Source organism: Centrocercus urophasianus, unplaced genomic scaffold, assembly GCF_019232065.1.
Source record: "Centrocercus urophasianus isolate 14NV4802_14NV808 unplaced genomic scaffold, USGS_Curo_1.0 seq_47, whole genome shotgun sequence".
NCBI classification, from domain to species: Eukaryota; Metazoa; Chordata; class Aves; order Galliformes; family Phasianidae; genus Centrocercus; species Centrocercus urophasianus.
This window is the reverse complement of record NW_024885055.1, coordinates 2,733,501-2,759,079: the sequence shown is the minus strand read 5'-3', so window position 1 is coordinate 2,759,079 and position 25,579 is coordinate 2,733,501. Positions and strand designations below refer to the sequence as shown.

The following is a 25,579-nucleotide window of genomic DNA, read 5'->3' as shown; positions in this document are numbered from 1 at the left end:
ATGATGGCGTGCGCCGAGCTGCTGGCCGTGTGTCTGCTGCCGGCCAAGCTCGGCCCCGAGCCCCGCCGCGAGCCGCTGCCCATCTTCCACGACGTGAGTGCCGCGCGGGGCCCGGAGCTGGGCGCGGGGGCAGCGTCGGGTGGGCGCCGGCGGGACCGGAGCCGTGCGGGGTGAGCCGCGGCCTTGGGGACGGAGCGGTGGCGAGCGAGAGCTGCGCGCCGGGCTCCGGGGGCGGCCCCGGGGCTGGATGTGGCCCCGCTGCTCCCTGTGGGCGCGGATCGCCGATCTCGTCTGCCGCCGTGGCCGTCGGCCCTCGTGCGGGCGGCTCGCGGGCTGCGGCTGCCCGTCCTGCTGCGGGGCTCGGGCTGCGCGGCTCTCCAGCCGGCGTCGTTAACCGCACTGATGGCTTGGCTGAGGGAACGCGGGCTGTGGTGGTGACAGCTCGGCTCCTCTGGGCGGTCGCTTTGTCCCAGATCTATCCCTCGGAGTGTCGTTAAGGCAATTAAAATGTGGAGTGTTAACAGAGCTAGCAGCAGCTCTCGTGGTGCACCAGCCGCTTCCCGGGTTCTCTCGGCTTCCCTCCCTCTCCCTCCGGGTTGCTGTGCTCCTGCCTCAACTCTGGAGCTCGCCAGAACGGTTTGAATGCTTCCTAGGCCAGCTGGGTTCGTGGAGCCCAGCTGTGTGCTTTCTCCTCCCGCAGCCGGTGGGCTCCAGTCTGTCCTACACACCGCAGTGAGACCTGCAGCAATGGGAGCATGTGAGCACAGCATGAACCCCGGACAGTGCCCCTTGTATCGGGCACCTCCAGGTGCTGGAAGGATGTGAGCCTGCTTTTTCCCCCCAGGCTGCAGAGATGCTGCTGGGGGACTATGTTTCTCTGGGCACATCTGGACACGGTGGCACTGCCAGGAAGCTGAGCTGTGGGCTGGCAGTAGGATGGATGGCAGGGAGCAGCACTGGTGCATTCCTCTCTGATGTGTCTGGTGGATAGGGCTCCTGAGCAGCCCAGATGCTTTTACTAATGAGAGATGGAGAGGAAAAGAAGATAAGGAAAGCAGAGAAGGATAAAGGAGATGAGAGGGAGAACAGTGGGATCTGCCTGTCTGCCTGTGGTAAGTCATGCCAGGCTGACTCTGAAGAGCCAGGTCACCTCTCCTGGCCTGCATTTGCCCCTGTTGGAAGTCACCAATGTTTTGGGAAGGTAACAACAAGGGCTCCGCCTGCAGTGCTTCAGCATGCATGCTGTGTGAACTGCAGCACTGCTGTTGCAATTATTACTCTCCATATACATCTCAAGCCCCAGAGGAGTTTGTCCCCCAGACTGGAGCCTAGGGCTTGCTTGCTTTCCATTCTGTATACCAGAGGTTTCAGAAAAGCTGTTTGCACAGCCAGTCTTGTGTCTGAGGCATGGCGGTAAGCTGCAGTGACCTGTCTGTTAGTTCCCTGGGTGACTGCCCCCACCTCACAACCACGGTGTCCCCTGCTGTGTGCCTGGGAGCAGAGGTTGCTTCTAGCCCTGCGAGCAGGAGGGGCCCTGTAATGTCCTGCTTTTCCAGGGCTCAAGGGGCTTAATCCCAAAATAAAAGTAGTCACAAGTCTTCCTTCATTGTTCTGTCTGTCACTGCAGGCACTGAGCAGGCTGTGGCCCCTTGAGCTTAAGCCCGAGAGCCGGGTGAAGGGACGTGTCTCTCTCAGGCTTGAGTGTCCCTGTGTTTCTGAAACTGCCCAGCAACGTGAATGCATGTGAGGATGGAGGTAGGGCTCTCCAGTTGCCAACCCAGACCTGTTTCTGTTCTCAGGCTGAGGGCAGGTGGGATGAGGAACCTCGCTGTCCCCAGCATCGCACAGCCTCAGGGGATGTTGCCTTTCCTTCACAGGGCCCCTTCAGCTCCATTTCCTTGCTAAGATGATCTTCATACATTTCTGCTGCATACACAGGCAGAGCTTTGCTAACAGGTTGCTGGAGTGGAGGTTTCTGTATATGAGTGAAAAGCATCTCCTTGCTATGACTCCAGGACAGATACCCCCAGGTTAAGGACCTGCTTCTTTCCCAGCCCCATGGCATCCCCCCCAAAGCTCTGCCCTCCCTCCTAGCCTGCAGGCAGACCACAGTGAGCCAGGCCAGCCTAGGAGAAGGAAATGTTTGGCCTCCCTTGATTCTGAGTTAGGTAAAACCTGGGTGACACTGGCAGTGTTTTGGGGTGCGGGTGGGATGAGCTAGCTGGCCTCAGTGTTGGAAGGAAATATAGCCCTGAAAGCCTGAGTGGAACCAGATACAGATGCAGATCCTTTCTCCTGGAGAAAGTTTTGCTTTAAAACCCAGAGAAATCCCCAGTGTGTGCAGAATGCAAGTTTCTGTACTTAGTTGGTAGCAAGAAAGCTTTGAAGTCCATCCTGAGAGTCCTAATGGGCACTCAGAGTGCCCTGCCCTATGTTCATTTGAGGAAAGCAGCCTGCCGTGACCAGGAATGGCATCTTGCAGGCAGTTACCTAATGCTGGGCAGCTCAGGGCAGTGCTGCCAAGGGAGCTGGTTTTGCTCAGGAGAGCATCCTCCTGTGAGGTGTCCCTGCTTCTGGTTTGGACCATGGGGATGGAGCAGGGAGCCTCCCTATAGGGACTGGCTTCCAGAATGAGATTTCTTCAGGAAACTATGTCAGCTGTCTTTTTGTCTGAGCAAATGGCAGGAACATCTCTGTGTCTGTGTGCAGGGCTGGCTATGGGCTGTGAGCAGAACCTTCAGCAAGCAGTGTGGGACAGAGCTGGGGTTGCAAGGGCAGCTTTATGGATGTATCTGCCAGCAGTGAGGAGCAGAGCTGCTCTACGGCTGTTTTAGCAGTGGTTTCTATTCTGCAGGCGCTCAGAAAAGAGCATAACAAAGCCTGCTTTCCCTTTGTCCTGCCCTTTTTCATTCCTGATCTTTCTTCAGACCTGAAAGAGATGGTTAAAAAGAGGAAAGTTGTGACACACAGCTTGCTGTTGTCAGCTCTGCTAGGATGTGCTGGCCAAAAGCCTGTACTGTTCTGTCTGGCAAGATGTTCTCAGCCTTCAGCAATTGTGAAATTGTACTGTTCCTCTCCAGAATCAGCCCAAGACCTTCAGACAGTTGTTGGTGAAAAGGGAGAGGGGAAGCAATAAGAAAACCTGGCTTTCTCCTGGGCACTGTGGTTTGAGACAAGATGCTTAACCAGAGCAGTGCTCAAACTGTGCTCTGGGACAGAATTAGTTACAGATGAATGAATTAATTATTAGTTACGTTGCAGGGGTTCACGTGTCCGGGTGTCCTGTACAGAATTGTGAAGGGCTGTTACAACACGCAGGGTGAGAGCTGCAGATGGTTGAAATGTTGGTGATGACGTGCAAAGCGCTCACATTATGGAGTGTTTTTTGCTTAATGTTCTTTCATTTAAGGGATTTGAAAAATTAAACACTTTCCATCACGAGGCTGTAGCAAAGCTGCAGTAATGCCTTTCCTACCTTGTCTCCCTCTGCGTTCTCTAAAAGAAGCTCTGTGCTAGTGCTGGACTTGCTTGGGCATCAGCGATTGCGCTGAGAGCTTTGTGCAGTGGAGAGAAATGGTTTTAAGCATTTGCAAAGGGAAATTTCCCCCCAAGCAGTCTGTGCACGCTGTCCTTCTGAGCCCCGGTGGCGTGGGCTGCCCCACAGCTCCTGCAGGGCCGGAGGTGCCCCTGTGGTGGCTGGGGAGGGCTGGCAGCTGCTGTGCTCGCTGCTTTCCCTGCCGCTGCTCTCAGCCTTGTCTTGTTTTCTCTTTCAGATTTTCCGGCGAGCAGACAAGAACGGTGAGTGCTTTGTTCTGCTGCCTCCTCCCCCTCTCAGCCCCGGGTAAAGCTGTAGCCCTTCCTCACTGAGAGGCTCACTGGAAGAGCGAAGGACAGGCAGCTCTCTGCCTGGAAGAGAGCTCAGGCTTCTGCTTTGCCTGGACGTGAAGGCACTGGCCAGGGACTGGGAAAGCTGTTTTCCCAAACTCAGCATGGCCTGTGTGTCACCCAGCACAGAGCTGTGGGTGCTGAGATGTCACCACCTGCACCACTATTGCACAAAGGCAGTGCGATGGGAGGCAGAGCAGGGCTGGCCAGGATCCATCGGGCTTTTTCTCTGTCCCTTGCAGTGCTGTCTCTGCCTTCTGTTGGGTGACTCTGCTCTTCGACTCCACCAGAGTCCCTCATGTCTCAGTGTTAGGCTGGAGTTATATTTGGCACCCTTAAACCAAGGTGTTCAATGCCACGAGTGGTTTCTACAAGCCTTCCTCCTACCTTGGCTCTTCTCTTTCATGGTAGATTGCAGGGAACAGAAGCCACCTTTGATGCAGATCAAAATGCAGCTCAGGAGCATCAGTTCCCTGCAGATTGGAAAGAAAGAGCTCATGAGTCGAAGAAAAGATTTTCTTTCCATAGAAATCTGATGCCATCCTCATTGTGAGACTTATAATAGGCTCTGTACTGAGGAGAACTGAATGGAAAGCCAGCCTAGAAACTTATTTAAGTGTAGTTTCACTACGTTTCTGAAAATGTTACGAAAGGTCTTTTGGAAGGAAGGATCAGGGTAGCTGAGATTCCCACCTAGCAGCACTTGCCCTGCTTGCCAGCCCTGCTAGGTATGTGATGGGGTTGCTCTGGCTGATGGGATGTGCTTTCAATGAGATCTCCGCTCTGATTATCATGCACAACACGCCCAGCCATCCCACGCTTCTGTGAAGAGGCTGCTGAGAGGATTGCTGGGGCTTGTATGCTTCTTTCTGCAGATATATAATTATTCTTCCCTTTTGTTTAAATGCAGATGATGGGAAACTGTCATTTGAGGAGTTCAAGAACTATTTTGCTGATGGAATCCTCAGCTCGGAGGAGCTGTGGGAGTTGTTCAGTGGCATTGACAGGCGTCATTCAGAGTAAGTACCATGGTGGTGCAGAGGAGAGGAGATGAAGGAGGATATGAAACTGCTTGGCTGTAGATGGAGGACATTTGGAGGCGGGTGCAATAAATAGTCAGGGTGAGATAAACCTAACTCTTGTGACACGCCGATGTTAAAATCCATTAAACACCGACTGTGAGCACTGGTGGTGAGAGAAAGCAGGTTTTCTGAATCGGGCACTATCAGATTTACTTTAGTGCCATAAGAGCAAGCATCCATTTAAAATTACATTATGTTGGTTTGAAAAATGTCTTCCAGAAATACGCAGCTCTACAGAGCAGGTTGTGTGTCTGCAGGAGGAGCATGTGGTGATGTGAGGACGATGAACAGTTATCCTGGTGACTGCTGACACAGGGAGCTGATTTTTCACTTACGTAAGAACTTTCCACCAGAAATGGGCCTTGTGAGTGTCAGTGTAACTGTGAATTTAGGTCAGCACTTAACTCTGGGCTCCTGTAGGTTGGAGCTACCTAGGGAGATCAGCTGGGCTTTGCTGGGTTTGTCGTGCCACTGACAGCAAATTCTGAGCAGTCCCTGAGCTATGCACCCGAGTTGGGTGAGTGGAGCGATTGATTCTGACCAAGGGTTGGTGGGTTAGGTGGTGCTCTTGACGTAGTGATGGGGCAAAGAAGTGGGCTGGTGCCTCTGCAGCCCCTCGGGCCTCTTTCTGTGATATGTATCAATCTGGACAGCTGCTGAGAAGGTGTTGTACCATTTGTGTGAGGGCTGGAGGGCATCTTCCTCCAGTGACTGCTTGCTGCTGTGTGTACAGTCAGATGGGCTTGCTGGATGAGGGCAGCAGGAGGTGACCTGCAGGTGCCTCCTTAGTCTATTTGGGAACCCAGGGACATAGCAGGGAGCTGTTGCCTTTCTGTGCTCCTCCCACTGATCCTTAGTTTGGGGTGATGTTGGAGTCATCACCGCTGCAGTACCACTGGAAAACAGATTACAGCAGAACAGAGGGCTTTATCTGACTGGCAGCGATCTCTTGGTTTACCATTGCTTTCAAGATGGGTTTCCTGATGTCCCAGGGCAGCAGCTCCACCAAACCTCAGCCCTTCTGCCTATGGAAGAGGCGGGATGCTGTGCTGGGCCCCTCCAAACTGCCCGGTGCCCCCTGACTCTGCAGGCCCCACACCCCAGGGCAGCATGCCTGCTCTGAGAGTCATGTGTGGCCTTGGCTGCTGCAGTGCTCTCTGGAAATTGTCACCTGTAATGACAGCATGGTAGCTATGACAACGTGATGTTTGCAGCACTGAGCTGGTGACATCTATTAGCAGGGCGTGACCATTGTGTGCTTGATCTCTTTGTGCCATGAAGACCAGAAGGGACCTTGCAGACAAAGTTAGTTTCCAAATATTTGCATTCACTAACTTCAAGGAAGCACAGGAGACCCCTTGTCCTACAAGGATGCCCTCAGTTCTCCATGGGAAGAAGGGGCAGATGGAAGGCCCGGCCCTGAGGATGCTTTGGGAACACTCCTGTTTCTGTCCCTGGCTGGGATATGAGCCGTGTGCACGTGCACAGGGTTAGTTCTGGGACAGTGAGCACGTGGGAGAGGGTTGGATTTGGCATTGTGGCAGCGAGGGAGCTGTACTTAATCTCTCCAACCTGATCATTAGCTGGTAGACGAGCAGGTAGCATCTCCAGGAGCAGGAGCCTGGTGCTCAGCTAATTGCCTGGTAGGAGGCAACCAGTCCTTTGCAAACAACGTGTTTCTCAGAGTGCCCTGATCCTGGCCTGGAGCTCTGTGCCTGCTGGGCTGAGGGCTTTCCTGGCAGCCTTGTCCCCAGGGAGGAATTACCAGCGACTGCCTCCTCCCTGAGGCCTCTCCCTGGGGCCAGCTCCACTGTTGCTAGCTTTGTGCACAGCCTTCCACGAAGCAGTGTCAGCTTTCACTTGGTGCCACTCCAGGCTGGATTTGGCCTGGCAGTGAACCGTGGTGTTTGCTGTCACACAAGTGACATAGAAACCTTGTCCAGGGCAGGCAAGCAGGCTTGGCTCTGGGCAGCTTCAGGATGCATTAGGTAGTTTATTGCTTCATTGACCTTGCCAGAGACTTCAGAGATGTAACAGGGTTTGCTCTCTGTTTGCGTAAAATGGAACTGATAAATATGCACTGGGCTCTGCACAGACCTACCTACCTGCTGCACGGTACAGGTGATGGAGAAATCAGTCAATATTTGGTGTGCTGGACCACGGAAGGCTTCCCGTGGCTCTGCATCTGGAGTCAGGCTTTCTGCCATTTGTTCTTGGAGCATTCAGGGAAGGCTCCTACTTTGTGGAACTTCTGGTGCCTCGTAAGGGCTGTGCTTGTAGCCCTGCTGTCTCCTGGAGAAGAGCCAGACTGGACCAGACCAGGGCTTTGTCTCTCCCAGTATCTTTCTGCCACTGGTGCTGACAGAAGGGACTTAACAAGACTATATGGGAAGCTCCTTTACCCTTCCAGCAATCACTAGTTCAGGACCTTCTTGATAACATCACCAGCTCCTGTTGTCCTCCACAAATCTAATCTTGTTTTGAAACCATTTAGACTTTCAGCTTCAGCCATGCAGGCTGGAAGTTAGGTCCACAGTTGAGCTGTGTAGCACAATGCTGCTTTCTCCAGCTTTTTTGATTCCTGATATCTGCCAATTCTGTGTGATATTCCACAGGTTATCAGGAGAGGTATTTCGAGGCTGTCAGTGAAGCCTTCTCCATGCAGATGCTGTGATTGCTTTGAGCTTCACGGAAACATAAAACGTAAGCTTTTATACTGAGCAGAGCATGTTCAGAGGTAGATGTTCAGCACCATCTGCTTGTGTCTGAAATCAAAGGTGGGCAGAGGCCTTCAGAGGTCAACCTGCTGCTGGTGTGCTTCTTGCACGTGAATTCAGCATAAGCATGGTCAGCTCTGCAAGCACACCTGGCTTTCTCCTCTCGTGTTCTGTAGCTTTTTTGACAGTGGGAAAGTTTTACTCTTGATCCAGTTGGTGAATTTGGTCACAAGGATGCTGTGTTCATCAGGTCTGTGTTGAAAAGATTGTTTCATTGTCAGTGACAGCCTGACCCAAGGAAACACAGCAACAGGGATTTTTTATACCCAGACATTATCTGTGTCTGGGTAATGGAGTGCTGCCCAGACACATACTGACTCTCTTTCATCACTGCCAGCCTGCATCTGCTCCCCTGGCTCACAAACCTGACATCTGGGAAGATTAATATTTTAGAGGTCTCATGCATTATTTGTTCTCCTTCCAGAGAGCCCACAGCATCACATTCTCCTTTCCTCCCTTCCTCTCTGTCCTTCCTGCCTGCCTGTTCTCCACCTCCGGTGTCACCCAGTGCTCAGGCAGGACGCTGGTGGTGTTTGTTAGAGCTGCCTCTGCACGGTTCAGCTCAGTTCTGAGCAGGTGGAATAAAGGCTGAGGGGTAACCCAACGTCTGTTTGCTGCATTGGAAGGAGGGATCCGATCAGAATATGTTTGCAAAAAACTTGTAATCCAACATGTCTGTTTGAATGATTGTTTGAAGGTTTTCTGTTTCCCTGTGAGACATTTTTAGTCTCATAGGCACTCCATTTTGGTTTTAAAATATCTCCTCATTCTAATTTTTTGGCATTTAGAAAACGTTTTGTAGTGAAACTGCATGCAACTTTTGGCAATACCTCAGTCCAACAGCGAGGCTCATGCTGCATTTCACTTGTCAGAGAGTGCAGCACCAGAGCTGGCACCGGAGCAGAAGAGACCATGTCTCCCTATGTGCTTTTTCATCCACCAAAACTTCTGCTAGAGAAAAGCCAAATGTTTTTGGGGGCAGTGGAAAAGCTCCATTGCTGCCGAAGTGTCTTGGGAGGAACAGCATGCAGGTTGCTGCCAGAGCAGCCGTGTGTCTGTGCTCAGCCCGGACAGGTGGGTGGCAAGGGGTCCTGAGATCCCTTCAGAGGTCCCCAGCCCTGGGATTGTCCCCTCCTGAGCACGTCTGTATGGGATTGTCCTGCCCAAGTGGGCTGAGACCCAGCATGGGAGCTGTTTGGACAAAGCACTGAGGTGTGTGTGCTGTGGGCTCACTGCTCTGTGCGTGGACTGATGCAGTGTGCCCCAGAAAGTGTCAGGAGGATCTCTTGTACCTTTCTGTTCTGCATCAGTTGGGAAAATCTAGATGGGAAAAAAGAGATGCAGCACATCCTCCTTTGTGTGGGAGGTAGCTGTCAAATCAGGCTGACAGGAGCTCGGATGCAGTCTGTTGAGAGTTCTGATCTTGAGCCACGAGTGAAGGGTTTGGGATCTCTGAAGGTCTGCTGACCTTTTATTTTTTAAGATCTCTCGGGAAATTCCCTCAGGCCTCTGGTGCTGTGGAAGAACTGGTTGTGTCACATTGCCTCCTGTCTTTGCTCTGACGCTGTCACAGCATCAGCCAGTCTTTCTACTCTGGAGAGTGACTGCAACTCTAAAGAGCGCAGCTAAGGCTTTGGAACCAGATCTGTGATCACAGCAGAGGTTTCCAATGTGAACGTTAAATGGTAAAAAAAACCAGAATTCCCATCTGCTTTGCTGAAGCTGATTGATGTTTTCTTGCATCAGTTCCAGGCGCATTCTGACAAAATCCTGAAAACATAATGATGACAAGATCCTCCATCATCAGTTCAAGCTTAATTACCGTTAATCAGAGGCTTGAATGTAGTCAAAATACAGCTATGTGGAAATGTGGAGAGCCTCAGAATAAGTGCTTCGGAGACAGAGGATGCCTGTCCTGCAGTGATAAGAGGAGGTGTCAGAGGGAGGAGATATTGGTACTGCACTCTCTTTTTTTACCCTTTTCTTATTGCACTCTGCCTCTTCTCGCCATGCAGTGCTGTGCTCTAGCAGCTGGTGTTTCAGTGCTGACATGGGAAGAACCAAGTGTGATTTTGCACTTTTGCAAGGCAGGGGCAGTGCAGGTGCAGGAGCTGGGAAGCAGTGGCCGTACAGAGTTTGCTCACTTGGTTTTGCTAACTCGGGTCCACGTCTCCTCTTTCGTGTTACTCACCTCTTGGATGGGAACCAGTGGCTGCAGTTATTCCTCTGGAGCACAGGTTACACAAGCTGTGCCATGGATGCTGCAGTGCCCAATCTCTGTGTCAGTGCAGCAGCAAGGGATTTCCTGCAGCTCTGCAGGTTCCAGACAGCTTTCAGAAACTTGTAGAAAAAAATAGGAAGGAGCAAGATATTTTTTACAATTTAAATTTGTGCTTCAAACCCCAATCAGCTTGGCAGAGCTGTGGGGGCATGCATGGAGCTTCTTAGAGGTGGGATCAGTAAAGCCTGACGGAGAGGAGTTGGCAGGTGAAGGGGCATTGGTTCTGTTGATTATCTGTACTGTATCTCAGGGGAAACACTATTTTTATCTTTAAAACTACCTTAACTTTAAAAACTATCTGCAGTGCCTGGACTGTGGTCCAGAACTCTGCCTTAATCAGCTCCTCCAGTGCTGTAATGTGGATGAACCAAAGCACATCTCAGCACTGCTTCCACTGCCTAAGTAACACATGATACAAGTAACTCAATGCAGGGGCTGCAGTCCCACTGCCAGAGGCTTCTTGCTCCCAAAGAGGTTTGGGTTTGGTTATGCAATTTCCATTTCATGACCCCAGTACTTGCCCTCCCAGTATTTCTGCACCCTGAAATTGGGTTCTCCAGCAAACCCCAAGTGCAGGAGCATCCTGCTGAGTCCATCCTCCCTGCCACACTCACCTGCCACGCTCCCCATGTTCCCTTGCCCATCTCTGTCTGCTGAGTCTGTGCAGGTTTTTGGGTCACGGGGGCCAGGTGACAGCCCAGGGCAGCCAGGTTCATGGGACTTTGCCAACCAACTGCCCCACGTGTGAGCCTGCAGCCTGCTCTCTGCAGGGGGCTGCCCTTGTGTTCTTGGCTGTGAAGCAGCGACGTGCTGCAGTCTGCTGAGCTTTGCAGGCATTGCTGGTCCAGGCTGATCTGTTTACAGCAGGAGCACTGACAAGGTGCTGTGTTTCCCACATAGACTGGGGAAATGTGAAATTGACATCTGTCAGCTCAAAAATGAGAGGCTTGGATGTTGCTATTCCCACTGGGGTTTGCGTATTTTCGTAATTGGAAGCACTGTGTGTTATTAAAGATCATGGAATCTTGATGGAAAGAGAGATGCAGAAACCAGCAGCATGCTGCAGCCACTTTTGTGCTGGGAGCCCAGCAAGCTCCAGGTATCACCAGTTCCTCCACACATGACAGCACTTGAGCATTTAAAATCATTTTTAATACTGTCTTCCACTTTTCCAATCAGGTGTAAAAAAGGCTGCAGACACTCAGGAGATTTTGAGACAGCAGAATTTCTTGAGGAGGCTGATTTGAATAAATGACATCTTGGGGCATTTTCCCTGGGAGCCGTGCAGGTGATGTGAGGCATCACAAGCAGAGCTGCTTTGCAGCTTTGGTTGCCTGAGTGTTTCTGCCAGTTCTGGGCAGCGTCCAGCATTCTGCCCCAAAACTGCTAGGTATTTTGGGCTGTGTTCTTCCTTTCCACCCCAGCAGTGCCTTTATAAGCAGGAAGAGGGAGGTTGGCCCTTTGTTTGCAGTGCTTGAGAGTGCTGTGACCAGGGGGCAGGGGTGTGCAGAGCTGCATTTGTAGGTGACAGCTGTGGGTTCAAGGCTTGGGGCTGTTTTGCTGCAGTCCTGTTTGCAGCAGTGAGACCGTGTTCCTGCCTACCTGGGCATGTGGTGGTTTTCCCACAGGACTCGTGCCTTGTCTGGCACCTGGTGGCAAGAAGGTTCAGGGAACTAACAAGCTTTTCAGTCTGTTTGGTTTTTTTTTAATTATCTATTTGCTGTCTGCAGGTGCCTTGTGTCTGTCAGCCTTACAGGAGCTGCTCCAGGGGCATGTGTGGGACAGAGAGGACAGGAAGGGGACTGGTGTCACATGAGAAGGACCTGAGTAGAAGCGATGCTTCTTCACACCTTCCTTCTGAGCTTGTGTGGCTTTTTATCTTTTTATTAGAAATACAGCCTTTAAAATGCACTGGAGGAGCAGTAAATTCAGTGGGGGCTCCAGACAAGACTTCAAGACCCCACTCACCACAACTGTTTCTCCCAAACCAGCCTCACTATCTAACAAAACTGTTTTTCTTGCAGCAATGTGGACACAGAGAAGCTGTGTGGTAAGTAGGCTGTTCCGGAGGGGCTTTGTCTCTTGAGGGGTCTGCAGGGGGTTTATGCATCTGGGCTGGGCAGGCTGTGTGGCACTGATGGGTCCCTGTGTTTGGGTCCCAGCTGGCCGAGGGAGGGTGACAGAGGGTATCTGTGCTTTCCTCCAGGGATGGGGCAGTTGTCCCTGGGGCAGAAATGGGCTGTCCATCTGGTGCCAGGCAGGAGGTGTGATTGCAGGGCGGGAATGGGAATGCCCCATGCAGTGCTGGAAGCAGCTGGCACAGGGGAGGCGAGGAAGGAGACGTTTTGGGAGCTCACAGTGTCTTCTCTCCCACTTCAGATTATTTCTCAGCGTATCTTGGAGAGTACAGGAATGTGCTTTCTGCATTGGAAACGCTCAACTCTGCTGTCCTGGCAGCCATGGACAAAACCAAGCTGGTAAGGATGAGGCAGGAGGGTGGATAACAGAAGTGCTGTTCTCATCTTCTCGTTCAGCATTAAACATGGGTTTCAGGGGCTGCAGATGTGGTACTACCCAGCTGTTACAGGTTACCTGCTGCAATGAGTTTTGATGTGGATGGGTTACTTGAGGGTGGATGCTGTGTCAGGCAGCTCAAGCTTGAGCTTCAGTGGATATGAGTTTCTGCTCACAGAAAGGGGACAGGAGTTGCTGTAGGGAAAGGGCCACTTCAGGAAGTTGCCAAATGTTCAGAAGGAAAAGAATGGTGAAATCCATTGACTCCTAGCTGAGTTCACCCCTGCTGCGAATGCCTTTCCTCTTCCTGCAGCTTATACTGAGGGGAAGCAGATCTGAGGCTGTTAATGAGGCCAAGCAGCATCCTGCTTTGTCTGCATGTTGGAGGACAGGGGTCTGCAGCATGCAGCACTGCAGCTGAACTGCAGCTGCAAGAGAGCAGTAGCAAATGCTGGAAGGGACCCTTCTGGGTATCAGCATCTTGTCTGCATCTGAGGAGTAAGAAGTGGTTTAGCTTTGTACCTGGGGCCATCACCAGGAAGGTGGGTAAGGAAAAAGAGGCAGTTCCCTTCTGGTCAGAGAAGCAAAGGGTCCTGCTGCCAGCTCCCCCCAGCAGCTCTCTGGGGTGTTTGTGTCTCTGTAAACTCACTCATGATCTTGCCCTCTGTGCCACTTTCTGGCCAGATGCACCCTCAGTAGTGTCTCCCCGTGCAATCTGATTAAATGCAAATCCCTAGGGAGAGAATGATTCATCTGGAGAGAGCTGTGCTTTATTTGACTTCTTTTCTTATTTGTTTATTTTAATAATGAATTCATTGTATATTCATGTATTTCTCCCAAGTACAGCACAATTACTGTCTGCTTCACAGCATTGGCACGATGTATTCATTCATTTAATAGTTCCTGGTGTAAACATCCCAGAGAGTTCCATTATAATTACATGTCGCTCTGCAGCCCTGCTCAGCACACACCTTGAACCACTCATTTTCTTAAATTAACTTCTCGTTTTCCTTATCTCTTGCCCTTTTTCACTGGGTTTGAAGAAATAAAAAGCAACCTGTGGTAGCTTTGTAGTTGAAATTCTAAAGCCTTGGATGCAGCCTCTAGGAAATGGAGCTTGGCGGGGGTTTCTGGTGTCACACGTTTTCCCTGGAAAAGGGAGGCAGGTTTCTGCTGTTGAAACAGGTTTGTGTGTTTGTTTGTTTTTGCACCTGTGATGGTTCTGAGCAGAGCTGGGAGGAGGGCAGAGCATGTTGGTTGTGCAGCACCTGGTCAAGGTGCAAGTGCTGGTGCTGCTGGGTGCTGCTCCATGTCCTGCCCTGGGTGACCCAGGGAGAAACCAGGGCTCGTGTTGGAGCTGTGGGAAGTGTATCACTGCTAGAGGCTGCCAGAGATGATAAGCACTGCTTTCTTAGCGTGCTGCGACCTGAATGCCTTCCTGTGTTTGTATTTCCAGAGGGGCTGTTCTGGGAGTAATGGGTCTACTGGGGTTGGGTGGGAAGATTATAGCTCACACCTGAGCCAGGGCAATGGGCAGAGAATGGAGGTTTCCCATGTGATGTCTGCCTGTCATTTCTGTTGACTCAGTCATCCCCTGTGCCCCCGTGGCTGAGGAATGACAGTTCCACTTTGTCAGAGGAACGTCCCTGAGCTGAGTGAAACTTCTTCCTGTGGGTTTTGCTGGAGGTGCAGCAGTGCTGGGTGCTGAGCAGGCTGAAAGGTCCCGGCCTGCTGAAGTGGCCCTGCTATGAGACTCTGCCTGCAGAGCAGCCCTGTCACCTTGGTGGGGGATTTTCAATAGCTGCCTGGTTTTTCCGGGCTCTGTGTAGGAGAGCTTTGTGTGATGCTCATGGAGGCAGTGGTACCAGATGTATGGGAACTGTTGAGTCCCAGTCTGAAGCACTGACTGAGCACCTGGGGAAAGGACCTGGTCAGCCCTGGGAGCACAGGTGAAGTCAATTCAGGTGTGGGACCAGAAGGGGTGAAGCCTGGCTGCACCCCTCTTAGACCTCATTTGAGGGCTGACTGCCAGTGGGGAAGGAGCTCTTTCTGGAGTTTTCCCTGTGAGCTGAGATCCTCTGAGAGAGGTGAGCAGTCCTTTTTCCTTCCCTTATAGCAGCTTTCTGTTGCATTAGTCCCTCTGTCGCTGCACCCCTGGTATCACCATTCCATCGTGTTGACCTTTCTGATTGTTATACCTGGACCAGCTAAAGGAAGAAGGGCATCTCTAATTTGGCCTGGGTCTCACCAGTGGAATCGCAGCATCCCTTGGTTGCGAGTGTGATCTGACTCCAGTAGCTCCTTCTTTCTTCTGCCTGAGGGTTGCCACCCCTGTATCCTCCAGGCACTTGTTCCACAGCTGCAGGAAGCCTCAGGTAAATAAACATGAGCCCACTTTTCAAGGTGGAAAACAGAGCATGGGATGCAGGGTTAACACAACAAAAACACGCCTCTGGGAGACAGGCTGGGCTTGCTCAGACGGTGTGGGGCAGCGAGCTGCAGGGAGGGAAATACAGAGATGAAAGCTCAGAGGGAACGTGGTGCGGCTGTGCTGGGAGCTGTGGTTTGAAGCGGTGCCTCTGAAAGCCTTCTTGGTGCATTGGCTCCCACCCCTGCACGCAGGACGCCTGGCACAGACGTGCAGGGTGTCTCCTGGCTGCGCCCTCGCTGCCTGCAGTCACCTTGTAGGCTGCTGCAAAGTGCTGCAGGAGCGTGGGAAGTGGAAGCCAGGTTGGTCCTCGCTGTTGCTGTGACAGCAGTGGCTGTAGGAAATAGCGCCTGTGTGGGCAGCAAACCTGCGCCAGCTCCTTCTGCTTCGTCCTCGGTTGGCAGGAAAAGAAATGCCGGGTTCATGCGTTCCCATCCTTCCTCTTTGGTAGAAACATGGTAAAGAATGATACCTGTTCAAGGAAAAGGTTGTTTGTTTGGTTTTTTTGGTTGGTTGTTTCCTAATATAGTAATTGTGTATTTTTAAAGCGTAACTACTGGTAGCTGTGCTATAATATATTAAATATACCTTATTCTATGGCTGAACTTTGCATTTGCAGCATGATAGTGTCAGAGCAGGATGCAAACCTCTAACAGGGATCCTGTGTGCTAGAATCTTCTCATTCTCTAGCCTGCAAACAATGCAAACCAAGCTACAAATACCCCTCCAAATCAGATGCTTTGATGTCTCCATTGGCAGGACCTGTGTGTTCACCTATTCCCACTCTGTGTCCCACTCTGTGATGGTGGTGTTTAACCACCATCATAAGAAACAAATAAAACCTCTCAAAGCACAACTGCGGCAGTTCTTGGCAGCTTTGGGATTTTTGTTTGGGTCAGTGGAGCTGAGTACCACTCTGCAACCACAGTTCTTGTGCTCACTGAGTTATTTCCTGCTTTCCAAGAGCCTTTGCTGTGAGCAAAGTGAGATGTATTTTATTGAGGTTCTATTGACAGTGGGGTTTGAAGTGCTTATTGCAATACCCAACAAGAGGGTTTTTATTTTTATTTTTTGTTCCCTGAAGTGAGCTGTGCAGCTGAATCAAAGTAAAAGAGTATTTTCAATCAATTCCCTCCCTGGTATGAGATCTTCCAAGGTGATGCAGAGGGGTGAGTTAGCATTTCGTGTTTGCTGAAACGCCTCCTTTGAGCCCAGACATGAGGTGCCCATCACTTGATGTGGGGCAGAGGGAACGTTTTTCACCATGGAACGCCAAGGGACTTCAGTGATGCAGTGCTGCCCAGCAGTTCCTCACTGTGCCTTCAGTGTGCCCTGAGGCTTGGAGACTCCTGTGCTTTCTGCTGGATTCCTGAGAGCTCCATGGAGCTCCTGAAGGATGGTTATTTCCACCCTCCTCTCTGTGCGCTCCCAGGGGCGTGCTGTGTTTGAGCAAGACAGGAGGGAGCTGGCTTGTTGTGCACAGAGCACATCTGAAATGCTTGCAGTTGTGTTGGGACCCTGCTTTGTCCATTGGGAGCGGTTGGAGGTACACAGTAAGAGATGGACACCGGAGCACAGTGGAAGTGTATGTTGGAGCCGGGTGGGCTCATCTCAGCTGCTGTGTATTGAGCAGATTGGAGCCTCCAGAAATGTCTGGCAGGAGCCTGAGCTCTCCTCTGAGAGTGTAGCTGGGGGGCGAGCTGGGAAGGGAAACCTGAGCCTGTCTCAGCACTGTGCACCTAGCACGGACGGCCCACGTGTGTCCCAGAGGTGCCCCAGCTCCCATTGCTGCTCTGGGCAGGGGGAATTGCTTCCTCTGACCTTGCAGTGAGGCCAGGGGCTCTGTTTTGTGCAGCCCCCTGTGAATGGGCATGGCTGAGGGTACGTGAGCAGCTCACTGCAGGCAGCACAGGGGGACGGGGCTGGGGCTCTGCTTCCTAAGGCCACGCCAACGTCAGCTGCTTCTCTGCCACCTTCTCACTCTGGCAGGAAAGAGATTGGTTTTGAGAGATGGATAAAAATCCACGCACAGTGGAGCTGCTGTGGTGAGAGTTGTCTGCTTGGACAGAGAGCAGCTGCGGCTGTCTGTGCCTGCTCTGCAGATGAGCATCCTCTCCACTTTCAAGGCCAGGAGCTGGCATTGCACTGAGCTGCAGCCTGTGAGGTGACAGCTGCAGGCAGAGCTGTTTCCAGCGTCAGGGTGAGTGTGCCTGCTTGGGTAATTACACTAACGACTTTGTTTCTGCTGTGTGGGACTTCTGGCTCTGTGCCTCCCCCTGCTCCTGGCCAGAGGCCTGGTGTGGCTGTGGGATGGTGTCTGTGCCTTGCACCGTTTCTGACAGCAGCATTGGAAGGGTTACATCCAAGTGCTTTTATGCAGAGCTTTTGGAATTTGGGAGCCTCAGTTCTTCTGTGTGTTGGAGAGAAACAGAATAGGAATTGGAAATATTTGACCTCAATAATGCAACCACATCACTGGAATCTGTTTTGGAGAGGAGGGTTTGAGCTCAGTGCCCACGAGTGGGACTTACTCAGCTCCCTGAAGCACCAAACTACCTTTATTCCAAAATTGCAAAGAGCGAGTTCAGTTTTCTGGTTTTCCCCACTTGTACTTCATTCTCAGTGCTGGGCTGCTCTGTTGTGGTCAGAGATCACCTCTTGCAGTAATGTTGCTGCAGTACAAGCACTGTGTAGCCCTTCTCAGCTCATTCCTTCCATGGATGTGGCTTCTCATTCAGACCTGTGGGGCCCTGCTGTGCTGGCAGGGAATCCAGGAAGGCTGGTTTTGCTGTGGTGCTCTGGGTGTGCCCGGCCTCCTGCCTGAAGCCTTGGGGCCTGGCTGTGGAGCAGCTGGACCAGGTGATCCGAGCTCCCCTGAATTCACAGGGCTGTATTGCAGTGATGTTGGATGGAACAGTTTGGAGCACCAGGGGAAAGCAGTTCAGTTCTTTTGGAGCATTCAGAGTTATTTTGGACTCCTGCAACAGGGCAGGAGCTGGGCCTTGATCATCTTCTACAGGAGTGTTGGCTTCTGTGCAGCACTGGGATACTCCATCTGCCTGCTGGAGTATTCTGCCTGCATACTGGGGCCTTCCCATCCATGTGTGCTGGAAGGATGTGAGTGATGCTGCCATCGAGTCTTCAGTCCTTGCTGCCATGCTTCTGTCTGGAGCAGCCAGGAGCCTCAGCAGGCAGCCTGTGTTGGAGGTTTGCAGCACTGAGCTGGGAAAAGTATCTTCTTGGGAAAGCCAGGAAACATGGAGGAATCCCCTGTCTGCATGGTGTTACCCACTGTGACTCTCTTGGTGTACTCAGGTACCTTCTAGAGTGTCTGCAAGGCCAACAGGTGGAGCGCAGGGGAGCTTTGGTCGAGCAGCCTGAGCTTATTTAAGGGCCGTCCCCTTCCAGATATGTCTGTGCTTCGCCATGCAGAGCTGTGGCGTCTGACTGTTTCTCTCCCCTTCCCCACAGAGCTACGAGACCTCCTCCAAGATGGAGCAGTTCCTGACCCGCTTCCTGCTGCGGGAGACCATGCACCAGCTGCAGTCCCTGCAGGGCTCACTCGAGTGTGCTGTGGACACCATGGAGGAGCAGGCAGGACGGGAGAGGTACTGGGTGCTTGCTGGGTGCGCTGTGCCCTCGCACCACCACGGGGTCACGGAGTGCTGGGACTCGGGGAGCTTCTGGGGGGGATCTGTTGGAGCTGCCCTTTGTGACCCCAGGGTGCAGTTGGCCCTGGGAAGGACCGACCCCAACTCCTCCTTTGCTTTTTATCCTTTCAGAAAGGACATAAAGATATCAGAGACTTTGGTTGGCTTGAGGTCAGGGCGGCGATGTGGGCGCAGAGGACAGAAGAACATCTGTCTGTCTCCAACAGACCCCTACTCTGGGATGCTGACCACAGGTACTGTAGCTCAGCCATCCTGGAGCCCTGTCAGTGGATAAAAGTGTCTGCCCCCATCCTGCTACAGCCTGGGCTGGGCGTGAGAGCAGTCTGCAGCGGGGCCTGGACTGCTGCACCCAGAAATTACAACCCAGACCATTGTGAGATTTTGTATCTCTTGAACAGCAGGAAGGCTTTCAGTACAAAAATCAGTTTCTTGGTTTATATCAGAGGTTTAGAAACTTCTGCGGTTTTCTGAGTCTTTGGCAAGCTTTTGTGGTGACATCTCTGTGCCTTCACCTCTGCAGGCGTTTGTGTGGAAGCTGACAGCCAGTGGATGGCAGAGATCTCCAGGCTCCAGCAGCTCATTGAGAAATTGGAGTGCAAGGTGCGGGGGGCTGGGGGCTGCCCCACACCTCAGTGCCAGAGCAGCTGGGACCTCTGCTCGTGCCAATAGCTGTGGCATTCAGCCCTGGCTTCATTACAGAGCTGCACCAATTCACCAGACTCTGACTTGTGAGTCAGTCTGGACCCACAGAGCCCCACAGATGTGTGTGTGTCACATCCCCTCGTCCCCAGGTATCTGAACACCTCTGAGGTGGTGCTCATCTCACACCGAGCTGGGCTGGGCTGTGGGTGGCTGCTCATTTTGCTTTATTACCAAATTCTCAGCTAACAATGATTCTGTGAAATGCAGAGCCCACGCCTGGAGCCTCTGAAGGAGGAAGCAACGTGCAAAGGAAGAGATGAAGTAAGTGCCTGTCCTGTTGCTTGTCTCTTGCAGTAATGCTGATGTGTGTACAGATTTTTCTCTTGTGCTCCTCTATGCACTGAGACACTCACTGGCTTTAGTCCAGAGCTGTCCTTGTTGCCCAGGGCACATGCAGCCCAAGGCACGTGCAGCTTCTGTGTGTGTGTGTGTGTGTGTGTGTGTGATCAGCCCGAGGAGGGCAGCGCTCTGCTTGTGAGCACCCAAACCTCTCAGCTTTGTTCCAGGCCCCGTGGTTGGGGTGTCCCTTTCAGCTGGAGCGAGCACAGAGGGAAGCACAGCAGTCGTGGTGCCAGCCTGGCTTCTCTGCTGCCCTGTGCTTGCTGTCAGTGCACCATCCTGCTGCATGCAGGGAGGAGGGCAAGCATGGGGACGGCTCTGTTTGCGATGCTGCTGACTGCCTGTCTCCCCTGCAGAGCATCCTGGTGGCCAAGAGACAGATATCAGTGGCCAAGGGTGGCATCGAGGAGTTTCACCAGGCGCTCAGGTCCTACATGGAGATCACCACGGCACAGAGCAGCTGCCTGCAGTAAGTGTGGTGGGGAAGGAGCAGGGCAGCCCTCAGCCCTGTGTCAGCACAATGCAGGGCTGTGCTGGGAGGCGAGAGGGGGTTATGCCAACCTGAATGATGGTGCCATGCACCTGAAAGAGAGTACAGCTTTGAGAGACTTGAGAGGAAGGGAGAAAAGTCAGGGTAGAGCTCATGTCACAGCATTATTTCACATTAAGCGTGAGTGGTGCTGGTGGGAAGCATCCTGACCTTCTAAAGCTGGCCTCTGATGTAAGATCAGGGCTGTGCACCAGCACTGCACCAGAGCTAAGGATGGAGCCCTGGGCCAGATGGAGGCACAGCTCAGTCACTGTGTCCCTGCAGACTGCAGCTGCTGATAGAGTGTCCCTTTTCCCAGGGGAGGCTTTAGGCTGCTTCCAGAGGAAAATGTTTGTGCTGTACCCATTTAAAGTGCCATTTTTCAGCTCTTCAGTTTCAACAGTACAAAACTGCATTTCAGTGCAAGCAAAAGGAAGAAACTTGTTTTGATATGTGGCAGTGAGAATGATGTGTAATTTTTTTTAGGCTTGATGGGCTTTTCCCTCATAAGAACTCGTAAGAAATTGCTGATAGGTGGATGGTTGGACTGGATGATCTTGAAGGTCTTTTCCAACCTTGGTGATTCTGTGAGCTGTTAGTGTGACACAGGAGCAGCACTATGGGCTCTCCATGTGAGTGGGAAGCGGATGTGAAGCCTGAGAAGACCCTGCTCAGTGCTCCAGCACAGGGAACATCAGAGTGCAGTGCAGCCCTACGCATGGCACAGCTCTGAGCTGCTGCTTGGGCATCCTTGGGTGTCCTTTGCCTTTGCTGCCCCAGTTTCCTTCCTGCACCTGTCACAGTCCAATGCAGATTGTCCCGTGGCTCTGGATTTCACTCCCTGAGAAATAATGAAACACCTCCATGCTGCTCCTGGGCTGCTGTGAGGGTCACCCCAAAGGCATTTCAGCTCCTGGCTGTTGAACTGACGTGGTGGGGGTTCCCCAGGTCGTGGCTGTGCCCTAGCATTGCTCTCTGGCAGCTGTGTGGGCGCATGTGGGCAGAGCTGTGCTCCTTGTTCCCAAGTGGCCGCAGCTCAGGTTGCTCCTGTCCCCACAGCGTGTCTGCCTGCAAGCTGACGGACGAGGCCTGCTTCATCCTCTATGAGTTCTGGCAGGATGCAGCTTCGTGGAGAAGGTCAGGGGCTTTCTTGTGTGTGGTGGGGGGGCCAGGAGCTCCTGCATGCGCTGGGTGGGAGTGGAAAGGGATTCTCTTGGTACTCTGGGGGCCCTCACCAGCCTGTCCTGCTCCCTTGGCCCCTCGTGTCCCAGGACTGATGGCAGCAAAGGGGGGCTGAGCTCTCAGCTCGAGGTGTGGGAGTGGGGTGGGAGCAGCAGTGCTCAGGGCAGTGTCAGTGCAGCCCTGTCCCCTGCCTGGCACAGAGCCCTCCTGCAGCCCTGGGGCACGAGCAGGACAGGCTCCTGACCTGCACGCTGCCCCACAGCCACCTCCAGTCCAGCCACAGCAAGATGTTCCAGCGGGCCACCATCAGCTTGCTGGAGTCCCCGGAGCTGCTGACCACGATGCTCTTCCCAGGTGAGTGGGGGCTCGATGAGGCTGTGCTGCGGGTAGCAGCCTCCTACATCACATTTCCAAATGTGCTGTGTAGCCTGGATTGCTGAGCAGATGAGAGCAGCTCCTGGTGGAAGGCGCACACAGCCCTGCTGCTGCCAGCCTGGGCCCCAGCTGGAGGCTGCACTGACTGCCCACTGTGCTTCCCCCCCATCCCAGAGAGCTGGCTGTACAGTACGTGCCCTCCTGGTCCCGGGGGCTGTGTCTGAGCTCCATTTTTAAGGGTGCAGTGAGAGACCTGCTGAGGGGGGAGTTTGGAGGCAGCTCTGACACCGAATTGCTCTGCATTTTGCTATTTACCATGCAGGTGGTGCTGGTGCATCTGCAGGGGAGCCTCAGCTCTCTGAGCAGGGCTCCATCCCTGCTCCATCCCCCCAACCCACCCCTACCCTCAACACCACATCCTGCCCGCTTCCCCTGAGCTCTCCTTTTTCCCTCCCCAGCCTCGTGGTGGATAATGAACAACAACTGACCCGAGCAGCCGCTCCAGCTGCTGCTGGCACGCAGAAGGACACGGAGCCCCTGCACGGCCACCGCCTGCGCTCACGTTTGTCACCTCTGCTCCCCCTCCTGCAGCCCCAGGGCTGCCTGCCTGGTGGCCCCAGCGTTGTTTCACCGTTTTGCTCTTTTTGTGTCCTTCATCTATTAATTTATTTACTCCTCGTGCAGCGGGTGAGCGTGGCACTGGGTCCCCACGGTGCCATCCCCGAGTGCAGCTCCTGGCTCTATGCTGCTGCTGAGTGAACATAAACAGAACTGGCACCAGCACAGTGCTGGCATGGAGCGTGTGGCTGTCACTGCATGCTGCGGGTTGGGAATGGCATGGTGAGGAGCCAGGGCAGTACAGTGGCTGTAACAGCACAACGGTGGCTGTGTCCTCATGCTGCAGAGCCAGCAGAAACTGAGCTGCTGAGAGCAGTGTGAAGTGAGAGCCAGCATGGGCACAGGCCACAGCCCTGCAGGGGAAGGGAGAATGTCACAGCTCTTCTCCTGCCACGCACCTCTCCTGCACCAGCAGCATGGTGCTCAGCACCACTCCTCTTTTCCCTGCTGGCTTACACCAGAGATGCTAATTTGAATGGTTTGACTCCATTCCCCATTTGTAGTCATTAAAAATGCCATCAGCCTGTGCAGTGCCATGGGGCACAGAGAGGCAGGGCAGGGCTTGGGGTGCAGGAGAAGGCTCTGCTCCCCCCAGCCATGGAGGTGGGGGATGGCATCTACGAGAGGGCAAAATACTGGGGCCTGCAGCTTGTAACTGCTGCTGAGCAGTGCTGGGGGGCACTTGGGGCTGACCTGCAGCCAGCAGCTCTCCAGGGCAGCCACAAACATTTCCCCAACCCCTGCATGGCCACGGCCCCTAAACCCTGCATTTTGTCCCCATGTTTCTGCCCCCAGCGGCAGATAGGAGAAGGTGCTGTGTGATGAGGAGAGTCTTTTTATTGACTACTTTTGAGTAGAACAAACTAAATACATCTGTAACAGTTTGGGTTCCTTTATACAGTACATTAAATAAGTTATGCACAGGAATGAAATACAAATTCCTATTACAGAATTAAATGTCCAAAAAACAAAAAACAAAAAAAGGAAAAATAGAAAACTCAGTCCCTCAAGTCTGCCCATGTCCAAAGTTCACGTGTATCGTTACGTGTTTAAAAAAAATAATTATTCTAATCATGACTGTTAGTATTGTACTCATTTACACTGGGGTTAATTTTAATACACAGCCACCAAAGCTGCATGAGGACGATGGAAGACGGTCTATGTACACACGCAGGCAGCACTCGGCCCTCACACTGCAGGCCCTGGGCTGGGCTGACCCCGGCTGCTCCATGAGAACTGGGAGACTTTGGGGCTTTATTTTGCAAGATAATCCCCTGCAGAGGCAGGGCTGAGCTGCAGAGCAGCTCCCACAGCAGCGTTCCCTGCAGGCTGTTGTTGCTGCTCGAGCCCAGCACGCCGCCTGCAAGCTCTGGGATCATTCCTTGCATCTCCATTATTCGCCTCCAATGGAAAAAGTGATCAAAAATAATTTGGGAATTACTTGCCTCATTGGGCTCCAACCCAACGAGCACACAAACCCAGTCATGGAAATGCAGCTTTACTGAACAGATGCTTTCCTCAGTCCCATTTGTGTGCAGCACAGCATGAGCTCAGTGCGGGTGCACTGCGGATCCTCCCTTTGCTGCACTGCTGACAGCACGGTGCTGGAGCACAGCCCTGTGCCCCCTCAGCCCTGAGCAGCTTCTCCCCAGGCAGTGCTGGCTGCAAGGAGCTGAGAGGAGCAGCGGAGGGTGCTGGGCCCCACGGCTTCAGGTCGGGCTCTGGGGCAGGAGCTGTGTGGGAAGAGCGGGCTGTGACAGCACCCAGCGCTCACACTGCAGCCTCGGTGGTTGAAAGCAGTAATAACTCCCAAACCAACAGCTTCCACGCAACAGAACAACGCTTCCTGCATAGCAAATATCTGCACCCAGATGGAAAGGGCAGTAATCACCCATGAGGGATTCAGATTTGGGCTGCAGGCATTCAAAGGTCCAACATCAGACCCAACACTGCTGCCTGGCGTGGCACAGAGGGACTCAGCGCAGTCCCTGGAGTGGAGCTGTGCCCCCACCCCCAGGGTGATCCTGTCCTTATCACTGCATGGCTGGATGGGATGCTCCTGCTGGGACAGCAGCCCCGCTGGGGCAGAGCACCACACAGCACTGGGAGCAGGGTAACAACAGACAGACACACCTGGGGCTGAATAAGTGGACTTCGGACACCCCAAGGAAGGAGCTCACGTGTCTGAGCCAAGGCCCAGGGCTCTGTGTGCCCAGCACTCCTGCCTGCAGCCCCGACTCCTCGGCAGCGATGGGTGCAGAGATGCTGTGGGTGTGTGCTGCAGCTCCCTGTGCACCCCGCAAGGCAGGAGGGGCGGCAAAGCTTCCAACAGAGGTGACCTGGGTTTGTCCAACGCATCAACTGATCCGAGCTCCCGTGGGTTTTATTTTCCAACTTCAAAAACCAAAACACCACCGGGACAACGAAGGAAACGGGCTGAACCCAAACTTCCCCTTTAGAGTCCGTTCGTGTCTATCGCTGTCACAGATGCGGGCGTGGAGGAGCGGGAGGTGGCCGCCGAGCTCTTCTCCATGCTGGGGCTGGGCACGCCGTCCCCGGCCTTGGCCGAGCGCCCTGTAGGCAGCGCCAGCCCCTTGCTGTGGCCATGCAGGCTCTGCCCGCAGATGCGGTGGTGCCGCTCCCAGTCCTTGTGCTGGCAGAAGGAGCCGCAGTAGCGCGCGATGTTGCAGCCGCTGCACGTCTCGCTGGCCTTGCGGCCGCAGTTCCAACAGCTCTGAAAGGAAGCAGACGTCGCGCTTGGAAACGGGTCTCGCAAACAGAGCTGTAGGAACGTAACAGAGCTGCTGCCCCAACGGTGCTGGGGGGAACCGCTCACCCCCGCCGGCCCCCATTTGCTCACACTGAAATGGGTCCTGCCCTCCCACAGACCTCTGCCAAGCCCAGAGCACCGCACTGCCCCGCTCCCACTCTGCCCACATCCACCCAGACGCACGCAGGACGCAGCAGGCGAGGACTGACACACACACTGCTGTCTGGTTTTTCTATTTCCTGCTATTAGCAGCTCTGTTCTGGTCTCAATCCCAGCCAATTGCTCACCACGGAGATCCCAGCGTGCTGCTCCGCCACCAACTGCTCTGCCCCTGGGTGGAAGCACGGCTGTGAGTGGGACAAGGAGCACAGCACAGCCTGCAGCCCACAGCCAGCTCAGTGAGAGCACAGGGCCGACGCTGGAGCT

The 25,579-nt window shown here is 53.3% G+C and overlaps 2 protein-coding genes across 3 annotated transcripts in view; one reads left to right on the top strand and one right to left on the bottom strand.

Annotated features, from left to right (window-relative positions):
• NECAB3 (N-terminal EF-hand calcium binding protein 3) lies at window positions 1-23,460 on the top strand. Of its 2 annotated transcripts, none has more exons than XM_042834501.1 (13): window positions 1-93; window positions 3,774-3,798; window positions 4,796-4,904; window positions 12,050-12,075; window positions 12,405-12,502; window positions 18,439-18,575; window positions 18,750-18,871; window positions 19,159-19,238; window positions 19,548-19,601; window positions 20,036-20,148; window positions 21,268-21,345; window positions 21,653-21,744; window positions 22,224-23,460. In XM_042834501.1, the coding sequence occupies exons 1-13, from the start codon at window positions 1-3 to the stop codon at window positions 22,250-22,252; spliced, it is 1,056 nt and encodes a 351-aa protein (XP_042690435.1). In that variant the 3' UTR covers window positions 22,253-23,460. The 2 variants fall into 2 exon arrangements, with proteins under 2 accessions (XP_042690435.1, XP_042690436.1); XM_042834502.1 differs by lacking the exon at window positions 1-93 and adding an exon at window positions 1,581-1,755.
• CBFA2T2 (CBFA2/RUNX1 partner transcriptional co-repressor 2) overlaps window positions 23,203-25,579 on the bottom strand; it is a 51,671-nt gene continuing 49,294 nt past the window's right edge. The window contains 1 exon segment of the mRNA XM_042834500.1: window positions 23,203-25,117. Coding sequence (XP_042690434.1) covers window positions 24,839-25,117 — 279 coding nt within the window. The 3' untranslated portion in view covers window positions 23,203-24,838.